Source organism: Canis lupus, chromosome 16 (genome assembly GCF_003254725.2).
Source record: "Canis lupus dingo isolate Sandy chromosome 16, ASM325472v2, whole genome shotgun sequence".
Taxonomy (NCBI): domain Eukaryota; kingdom Metazoa; phylum Chordata; class Mammalia; order Carnivora; family Canidae; genus Canis; species Canis lupus.
In genome coordinates, this window is record NC_064258.1 from 19,126,452 (window position 1) to 19,137,073 (window position 10,622).

Here is a 10,622-nt window from a genome sequence, read left to right on the forward strand (position 1 = left end):
GTCCCAGTGAAGGAGCTTCTCTCTTCTCGGTGCATTCTCCTGATACTTATTGCATTCTGTTAGAAATTGAATCTTGTAACAAAACATATTCCTCATTTTTAAATAGTTAAAAAAAAAAAAAACCTTGGCTAAACTTGTGGCCAACCACTTGAATGCCTAGGATTCAATTACATGCACTTTAAAAATTCTTAACACCATCTTATATTCCTTTCTATCATATTGTCTCTCTTATTTTAGTTTATCTTGTGATACCATGTCTCCCTCTGTGGAGTGCTTTCCATCATAACTTCTGGGTCGGAGCTTTTGATCTTTTCCCAATTACTATGGGTGTGTATATAGTTGTAAGTGTGTATGTGGGGAAAGAGTTAAACATGCCCTCTTTCTTTCCAACAAGACGGATTTTTGTAACAACTGGTACCCAGTGTTGCCCCTCAAAGGAAGCAAATCCAATGGGGACCATTGAAAAGACTGCAGCTTCTCTGTGATTCTGAGGACATAGTTGAAACATTGTGGTTCCCTCAGCCTTCTCTAGGAAGGACAGTAAATGCTCTCTTTCTTTCTTTCTTTCTTTCTTTCTTTCTTTCTTTCTTTCTTTCTTTCTTTCTTTTTTCTTTTTTGCCTTTCTTTCCTTAAAGGAAAGCTACCCCTTAGGGGGAAGCACCAGGTGTTGTGTAGGAAGGACGCAATCATGTACTGTCATCTTCAGGAGAAGAAAAGCCGCCGATACCATCTTAGACGCTTGACTCCAACACGTATACGGAATGTAAGCCCCCGTGGAAAGCTGAGAACCCACTGCAGGTATGCAGACCACCCCTGGAAGGACGTGGATGGGTGGGCGGGGGTGGGGGGGCCCGAGGAACGTTTCCAGGAGGGTTCGTTGGTAACCTCGATCCACCGGGGAAGCGCTCGAAGAGAGAAGGACCGGGGCCGGTACCGAGGACAGCGCCCGGCCCCGCGCCCAGGTGGGCGAGGCGGCAGCACCGTGGACAGCACCAGCGCGCGGCGGGGAGAGGCGGGGAGAGGCGACCTCATCAGCTGACGCCGTACGTAGGCTGGATCCCCACTTCGAGGAGGCAGGTCTGGATGGGCGCGCCCGCGCCGCGGCCCCAGACGGGGAGGGGCTGGCGGGGAGGGGGCGATCGCAGAAGGCAGGCCCCACAAAGGGGGCCCTCCGTGCCCCCCGCCCCCCGGGCTCGGAGTTGAGGCTGTAGCCTGCCGCCGGGGCAGCCGGGCGGGTAGGGAGGCGACGAGGCGAGAGTACTGCTCTGACGCACCGGCGCCCGGACGCTCCAGGGACGCTCCAGGGACGCCCAGCTGCCGCCCGCCCTGGGCACCCCGACCACCGTCCCTGCCGAGGTGGGAGCCTGGCAGGGCCCCGGCCGCCAGACGCAGCCCAGCGTTCTCCGCCCTGCCCCGCCGTCTCCCACGGCCGCTGCCCGGCGGGAGGCTGGGGCCGGTCTGGTCGACCATCCCCAGGAGCCCTGCCGCCAGGCGGAGGCTGCAAACGTCCAGGGTGGCTGTGCGCGCCGGGGCCACCGTCTTCCTGAACGCCCCTCCTGCACACCCCCTGGGCTGGCCTCCCGACCCACGATGGATTCGCCTGTGAACCTCACCTACTTCTCCCTCTTCACCCCGGCCCCTTCGGAGACCAACCACAGCAGCCTCGGCACCGGCTCGGAAGACCCGCGCCCCAGCCCGCCGCTCCTCTCTGTCTTCGGTGTGCTTGTGCTAACCTTGCTGGGCTGTCTGGTGGCCGCGACCTTCTCCTGGAACCTTCTGGTGCTGGCGACCATCCTCCGTGTGCGCACCTTCCACCGTGTTCCGCACAACCTCGTGGCGTCCATGGCCATCTCGGACGTGCTGGTCGCGGCTCTGGTCATGCCACTGAGCCTGGTGCACGAGCTGTCCGGCCGCCGCTGGCAGCTGGGCCGCCGGCTCTGCCAGCTGTGGATCGCGTGCGACGTGCTCTGCTGCACCGCCAGCATCTGGAATGTGACGGCCATCGCGCTGGACCGCTACTGGTCCATCACCCGCCACCTGGAATACACGCTCCGCGCCCGCAGGCGCGTCTCCAATGTTATGATCCTGCTCACCTGGGCGCTCTCCGCGGTGATCTCCCTGGCGCCGCTGCTCTTCGGCTGGGGGGAGACCTACTCCGAGGGCAGCGAGGAGTGCCAGGTGAGCCGCGAGCCCTCCTACACCGTGTTCTCCACCGTGGGCGCCTTCTACCTGCCGCTCTGCGTGGTGCTCTTCGTGTACTGGAAGATCTACAAGGCCGCCAAGGTGCGCGTGGGCTCCAGGAAGACCAACAGCGTCTCGCCCTTAACGGAGGCTGTGGAGGTGGGTGTTACGGAGATCCTTGTAAATACTTCACTGCGTTCCTTCAGGCTTTCACTCCAAAGTTTGTAGAAAGTGAACTTTTTAGTTTTCTTTTGGGGAGAGGGGAGGGAGAAAGGGGAAGCCGTAGACTGGGAGAAAGCATCAGAGACTTTGCACCAACGTGCTCAGCATCACAGAGCAAATAATGGCCTTTACCATCTCTGGTGGATTGTGTCCATATATAAAATGACTACATACCCCCACAGGGTCCCACGTGGCTCTAAAATTCTGTGATTCCATAAAACCCTTTGGAAGGTCTGATGAAGTCAGTTGTCTGGGGCTCCACTAGATAAACTTTGCAGCTTGCTGCACCTAGAGTGGAGTGCTCAAGGAGGAGTAGAAGGGACAGATGGTGACGTGATTTGGCAGAAAGATGGCTAAACATCAGGCAAAACAGATTAATGTTTTAGCCCAGTCTATTTTTTCTTTGCAAATTAAAGCCACCAATTCTGCAAAAACATAGTATCTCCTGGATTACAACCTGCTATTCCACTCATCCTCCTCCCCTGAAGCAAGATTATCAAGATGTTTAGCTATTTTGGAGCCTGGTTTTGTTATTTACTTCCACTGCCTGTGGGGCTACTTTCTGGGTCTATCCCCAGGCCCATCAGGCTTTTGTATGCAGTGGGGGGATCACTTGTTGGCCTTTCCTAACAGGCTATAGCAGGAAATTAAAAATCTAAGGCAGACAATTCCCCAGCTCTTTACAAGTGGCATTTTCAGCAAAACAATCTACAGCAACTGTGAGGGCTCTTTTCTTATCCTCTCTCCACCATGCTTGCCTGTTTTGTCGTTCACTGTTTAATAACCCAACCCGATGACTCCAGATTCAGGAAATATATAACAACTGGATATGGGGATTGTTCTCCCCTGACCAGCTCTCATTGCCAAGGTGATCCCTTGAACCTAATTCACATATTCAAGTTAGATCAGAAATCTACACAGCCTCATTTTTCTCTTAATTGGCTCTGGGATAACATAAGTTCAATTAAGCATATTAAACACATACTATGGGCTTGGAGCAAGGAGCAAAGAATGATAAAGACATCATCTTTGCCCATGAAGAGCTCCCTCTAGTGAGGGACATAGACACCTATTGTGAGTGCTGCAATATGATTGTGTTTTCCAGATCAGTAGCTAATTCTAACAATAACCAATCAATCAAGCTCAGAGGGACCAGAGGTGTAGATAAGGGGGGAGAGAGTGCATCATTCTAGAAGAAGGGAAAGGGGGTCAGAGGCTACCTGTCCTTTTATCTAGAACAATGGTCTCAACCAGAGGTGATTTGACCCTACAGGGACCATTTAGAATGTCTGGAGACTTAATTGATTATCAACATTTGGGGGAGAGCCAAGGGATGCTGGCTCTGTAGAGGCCAGGGATGCTGCTACACATTGCATTATGCACGGGACAGCCCCTGCAACAACAAAAAATTATTCAGAGCAAAATGACAATAGTGCCAGATTTGGGAAACCTGATCTATTAGATCCTGAACAAAGAGGGCTGATGGCTCTGAGCAGTGGCAGCACCAAACTGCCTGGAGCTTCCACATGTGTGAGAATCCACCCCAGCTCTGGGCCAGGAACAAGAACAGCAGCCCCCTATGAAGACCCTCCATGCAGGGAATTATCTATGTAAATGGTTTGCAGTCAATACCAAACACAGCTTGAAAAGGAAAAGCAGGGCAGCCCTGGTGGCTCAACGGTTTCGCGTTTATTTTAGCACCGCCTTCGACCCAGGGTGTGTTACTGGAGACCCAGGATCGAATCCTGTGTCGGGCTTCCTGGGAGGAGGCTGCTTCTCCCTCTGCCTGTGTCTCTGACTCTCTCTCTCTCTGTGTCTCTCATGAATAAATAAATAAAATCTTAAAAAAAAAAAAGGAAAAGCAGTCAGTTTTGTCTTGTGGAGCTTACTATGAAGTGATGCAGGCTTTCACTCTCTCTGCCATATAATGTTAAGAAAATATTCCTTGGTGTTGCAAGACCTCCAAATGATTCAGAGCTGCACTGTTACTGTGAAGGATGAATTATAAACCAGGTTTCCTGATTTTTTTCTATGGTAGCAGGTGCTAAAGTTTCTAAATCCAGTTCTACCACCAACTAGCTGTGTTACCTAGGGAATCTCAACACTTCTTCCTTGCTTCTTTGTCTGCTGAGTTTTCTTCAAATACATACTGAGAACCTAACCTCTCTCAGACACTGAGATGGGAACTGGCAACATGAGAGATGGGCCTTGCTCTGGGCAAAGGATGATGAAACTACTACCAAAGATCTAGCATAAAAGGATAATACTGAATCTATTGCTTACTAGCATGGGGCAGAGCTGTGCTGGCCAGACATGATCACTTTGAGCAGAGAACAAGGTTCTCTTATTTAATTTAATAAAGATTTTATTTATTTATTCATGAAAGACAGAGAGAGAGAGAGACAGAGAGAGAGAGAGAGAAAGAGACAGAGATACGGGCAGAGGGAGAAGCAGGCTCCCTGCAGGAATCCCGATGTGGGACTCAATCCTGGGACCCTGGGATCACGACCTGAGCTGAAGGCAGATGCTCAATCCCTGAGTCACCCCGGTGCCCCCAGTGTTAATCTTAAATGGAAGTTTTGGGAAGCATGGAGTTCAGTTACTGGAGGACTGAGAGAGGAGGAGGTGGGTTGACATCATCTTATAAGTCTCTTTTTTCTTCTTTATTTTGAAATGTTATTTAAATTCAACTAAATAACATATACTGTATTATTAGTTTCAGTGGTACAGTTTAGTGATTCATCAGTTGCATGTAACACCTAGTGCTTATCCCATCACGTGCCCTCCTCCATGCCCATCACCCAATTACCCCATTGCCCCACCTCCCCCGACCCTCCTCCAGCAACCCTCAGTTTGTTTCCCAGAGTTAAGGGTCTCTGATGGTTTGTGTCCCTCTCTGATTTTGTCTTATTTTATTTTTCCCTCCCTTCCCCTATGATCCTCTGTTTTGTTTCTTAAATTCCACATAGGAGTGAAATTATATAATTGTTTTTTTCTGACTGAGTTATTTTGCTTAGCATAATACCCTCTAGTTCCATCTACATCATTGCAAATGGCAAGATTTTATTTTTTTGATAGCTCAGTCGTAGTCCATTTTGTGTGAGTATATATACATACATATACATCACATCTTCTCTATCCATTTATCTGTTCATGGAAATCTGGGCTCTTTCCACAGTTTGGCTATTCTGGACATTGTTGCTATAAACATTGGGGTGCAGGTGCCCCTTTGAATCACTATGCTTGTATCCTTTGGGTAAATACCTAGTGGACTTGCTGGATCATAGGAGGGTGGTTTCTATTTTTAACTTTTTGAGTTAAAAGTTTTCATTTGTGTGGATCCCTGGGTGGCTCAGTGGTTTAGCGCCTGCCTTTTGCCCAGGGCGCAATCCTGGAGTCCCAGGATCGAGTCCCATGTCAGGCTTCCGGCATGGAGCCTTCTTCTCTCTCCTCCTGTGTCTCTGCCTCTCTCTCTCTATGTCTATCATAAATAAATAAATCTTAAAAAAAAAGTTTTCATTTGCATTCCCACCAGCAGTGTAAAAGGATTCCCTTTTCTCTGCATTCTCACCAATATCCATTGTTCCCTGACTTGTTAATTTTAGCCAATCTGACTGGTGTGAAGTGATGTCTCATTGTGGTTTTTGGATTTGTGTTTCCCTGATGCTGAGTGATGTGGAGCATTTTTTCATGTGTCTGTTGGCCATTTGCATGTCTTCTTTGGAAAAATGTCTGTTCATGTCTTCTGCCCATTTCTTAATTGTATTATTTGAGTATTTTGGGGGTGTTGAGTTTAATAACTTCTTTATAGATTTTGGATACTAGTCCTTTCTCTGATATGTCATTTGCAAATATCTTCTCCCAATCTGTCAGTTGTCTTTTAGTTTTGTCGACTGTTTCCTTTGCTGTGCAAAGCTTTTTATTTTGATGAAGTCCCCATAGTTCACTTTTGCTTTTGTTTCTCTTGCCTTTGAAGAGGTGTCTAGGAAGAAGTTGCTGTGGCTGAGGTCATAGAGGTACTGCTTGTGTTCTCCTCTGGATTCCTGTCTCACATTTAGGTCTTTCATCCGTTTTTGAGTTAATTTTTGTGTATGGTGTAAGAAAATGGTACAGTTTCATTCTTCTGTGGCTGCCTAATTTTCACAACACAATTTGTTGAAGAGACTTTTTTCCATTGGATACTTTTTCTTGCTTTGTTGAAGATTAATAGACCATAGAGTTGAGGATCCATTTCTGGGGTCTCTATTCTGTTCTATTGGTCTCTGTGTCTGTTTTTGTGCCAGTACCATACTGGCTTGATGATCACAGCTTTGTAATATAACTTGAAGTCCAGAATTGTAATGTCTCCAGCTTTGGCTTTTATTCAATATTACTTTGGTTATTCAGGATCTTTTCTGGTTCCAAACAAATTTAAACTTTTTTTGTTTAAGTTCTATGAAAAATGCTGGTAGTATTTTGATAGGGATTATATTGAATGTATAGATTGTTTGGGGCAGCATAGACATTTTAATAATATTTGTTCTCCCAATCCATGAGCATGGAATGTTTTGCCATTTCTTTGTGTCTTCCTCAATTTCTTTCACAAGTGTTTTACAGCTTTCAGAGTATAGATCTTTTACCTCTTTAGTTAAGTTCATTCCTAGATATCTTATGGTTTTTGGTACAGTTGCAAACAGGATCAATTCCGTGATTTTTCTTTCTACTGCTTCATTGTTAGTGTATAGAAATTCCACAGACTTCTGTGCATCTATTTTATATCTTGCAACTTTGCTGAAATCCTGTATTAGTTCTAGCAATTCTTTGATGGAGTCTTTGGGTTTCCTACATAGAGTATCACGTCATCTGCAAAGAGTGAAAGTTTGACTTCTTTGACAATTTGGATGCCTTTTATTTCTTTTTGTTGTCTGATTGCTGAGGCTAGGACTTCTAGTACTATGTTGAAAAACAGTTCTAAGAGTGGCCAACCTCATCATATTCCTGACCTTAGGGCAAAATCTCTCAGTTTTTCCCCATTGAGGATGATATTCACCGTGGGTCTTTCATATATGGCTTTTATGATATTGAAGTATGTTACCTCTATCCCTATGTGGTGGAGGGTTTTTATCAAGAGAAGATGCTATGTTTTGTCATATGCTTTTTCTGCACCTATTGAGAGGATCACGTGGTTATCTTTTTTTTTTTTTTTAATGTGGTGTATCATGTTAATTGGTTTGTAGATGTTGAACCCCTGCAGCCCAGGAATAAATCCCATTTGATTGTGGAGAATAATCCTTTTAATGTACTATTGGATCTTATTGGCTAGTATCTCAGAATTTTTGCATCCATGTTCATCAGGGATATTGGTCTATAATTCTCCTTTTTGGTGGGACCTTTGCCTAGGTTTGGGATCAAAGTAATGCTGGTCTCATAGAATAAGTTTGGAAGTTTTCCTTCCATTTCTATTTTTTGGAGCAGTTTTAGAAAAATAGGTATTAGTTCTTATTTATTTATTTATTTATTTATTTATTTATTTATTTATTTATTTTATTTATTCATGAGAGACACACAGAGAGAGGCAGAGACACAGCCAGAGGGAGAAGCAGGCTCCATGCAGGGAGCCCGATGTGAGACTTGATCCCAGGACCCTGGGATCACACCCTGGGCCAAAGGCAGGCACTAAACTGCTGAGCCACCCAGGCATTCCTATTAGTTCTTTTTTAAATGTTTGGTAGAATTCCCCTTGGAAGCCATCAGGCCCTGGACTCTCGTTTGTTGGGAGATTTTTTTTATTACTGCTTCAATTTCCCTGCTGGTTATGGGTCTGTTCAGGTTTTCTATTTATTCCTGTTTCAGTTTTGGTAGTTTATATGTTTCTAGGAATTTATCCATTTCTTCTAGCTTGTCTAATTTGTTGGCATATAATTGTTCAGAATATTCTCTTATAATTGTTTGTATTTCCATGGTATTGGTTATGATCTCTCCTCTTTCATTCATGATTTTGTTTATATAGGCCCTTTATCCTTTCTTTTTATTAAGTCTGCCTCAGGGTTAAAAGAAGGGCTTTGAGAGGCACCTGGGTGGCTTAGTCAGCTAAGAATCAGACTCTTGGTTTTGGCTCAGGTCGTCGTCTCCCAGTTGTAGGATTCAGCCCCATGTCAGGCTCCATGCTCAGTGCAGAATCTGCTTCAGATTCTCTCTCTCTCTACAAATGCTCTCTCACATAAATAAATAAAATTTAACAAAAAGAAGAGCTTCTGAAATTGATTTGGGAAAAAAAATAAAAATAAAAATATTTTTAAAATATTTATAAAAAAATATATTTTTATATTTAAAATGTTCATAGCTGTGTTCTATAGCTCTTCTCTTTTCTATCCTTCTACTTTTAAGGATCCGTTTTTCCCCATCTGAGGAGACTTCAATGAACTTCATTCATGGTACAGATTTGTCTAGGACAAGAAGAATTTTATTCAATACTCCCACGTAGTTCTAAATTCCATAATAATTTTTATTTTTACTTTCTCTCTTTAGAAAATTCTAAATCATAGCCCTTAACTCTAGGCCAGGGTTTTAATTGAAAATCTATAGATTTGACTCCTTATCTGGCAATTTTACCTTGTGACTTTGCTTTTTCTGAGAAAATCCTAAAGAAAGGACAGTGCATATAGGAGGTCAGGTGAAGCTGAATAGAAATATGCTAGACATATGTATGCAAGGTGGGTGGGTTTGGGACTGTTACACAATCTTTGAGACTACTTTAGGTTAGAATTTTCTTTAAAGGGATCCCTGGACGGCACAGCGGTTTGGCGCCTGCCTTTGGCCCAGGGCGCGATCCTGGAGACCCGAGATCGAATCCCACATCGGGCTCCCGGTGCATGGAGCCTGCTTCTCCCTCTGCCTGTGTCTCTGCCTCTCTCTCTCTCCCTCTGCATCTCTATGAATAAATAAATAAATCTAAAAAAAATTAAAATAAAATAAAATAAAATAAAAAAAAAGAAGCTGGCTTTTCATGAAGCTTCTGCTTATCTTTTCCAGGCAAAGACCTCTACTCAGCAGCCCCAGATGGTGTTCACTGTCCGCCACACCACCGTCACCTTCCAGACAGAAGGGGACACGTGGAGGGAACAGAAAGACCAGAAAGCTGCCCTGATGGTGGGCATCCTCATTGGGGTGTTTGCACTCTGCTGGATCCCCTTCTTCACCACAGAGCTCATCAGCCCCCTCTGCTCCTGTGACATCCCCGCCATCTGGAAGAGCATCTTCCTTTGGCTCGGCTACTCCAACTCCTTCTTTAACCCCCTGATCTATACAGCATTCAACAAGAACTACAATAGCGCCTTCAAGAATTTCTTTTCTAGGCAACACTGAGAATGGCGCCTGGGCATAAGAATGAGTAACTCAGTGAAATTTCCAATTCCATCCACTTCCCCATCCCTACACAGCACCACATGAAAAAGGCAAGCCCATGAAGTTTTCCAGGGTCGCCTTCAGAACTGGCCCTCACCTCCATACTCCTAGGTAGGGATGTGGGTCTTCACAGTCCAATTTTGTCAACCTTATTGATCTAAATTACCTATTATTTCTCACTTGGCACCTAATAGCCACAGACTTTACCCACAAAGTACCCATTCCACCCCCAAATCCACTCCAGTGTGGTCATTGTCCTTGCCCCAGAGAAGTCAAACAAGGCAGATGAGAGGGAAGAAATCAAGCAACTTGAACAGGTTGAGAATGGATAGAAAATGTTGAGGAAGAAGTCAGAATGGGGACATCCGAGGGGTAGGAAACCATAATTCCCAGTTTTCTGGAATAGTCCTTATTTTGAAATGCCATTCTATGGTCCTGGTGAGTATACCCTAGTACTTATTGTGTATGTTCCAATGTTTGGCTACAAAATATTGTCTCTAAACCTATTAAAGTACATAGTCACAGCTGCAAGACCAGTGAATATTGGCTTTGTTTGTGGCAACCATGCTTGTGCGTGCACGTGCACACACACACACACACACACACACACCAATGGAAGTGGTGAATGTCCCCATTGGCTAGTTTATTCTAAAACTCAACCCATCGACTTGGAACGGGAACTAAAAATCAAGTCAAATACCTCCTTCCATTCTGAAGCAACTACATATGAACAATACTTAAATCCAGTGGTTTCATAGAATCTGCCAAACGTGCTTATTTTCTATGGGTTTTATTTGTATGGAATTTAGTCAGCTGTTGCAGGACAAAGACTCTGT

At 45.1% G+C, this 10,622-nt stretch overlaps 1 protein-coding gene across 1 annotated transcript; it reads left to right on the top strand.

The window, feature by feature from the left end:
- Nucleotides 1–1,367: 1,367 nt before the first annotated feature.
- On the top strand, nucleotides 1,368–10,317 carry HTR5A (5-hydroxytryptamine receptor 5A). The gene is made up of 2 exons (XM_025451765.3): nucleotides 1,368–2,340; nucleotides 9,415–10,317. Exons 1-2 carry the CDS (start codon nucleotides 1,591–1,593, stop codon nucleotides 9,745–9,747), a joined length of 1,083 nt encoding a protein of 360 aa, XP_025307550.1. The 5' UTR covers nucleotides 1,368–1,590; the 3' UTR covers nucleotides 9,748–10,317.
- The last annotated feature ends 305 nt before the right edge of the window (nucleotides 10,318–10,622 follow it).

Coding starts and splice junctions, on each gene's coding strand:
- HTR5A (XM_025451765.3), top strand. CDS start 1,591: ATGGATTCGCCTGTGAACCTCACCTACTTCTCCCTCTTCACCCCGGCC. Junction 2,341..9,414: donor CCTTAACGGAGGCTGTGGAG/GTGGGTGTTACG, acceptor TATCTTTTCCAG/GCAAAGACCTCTACTCAGCA.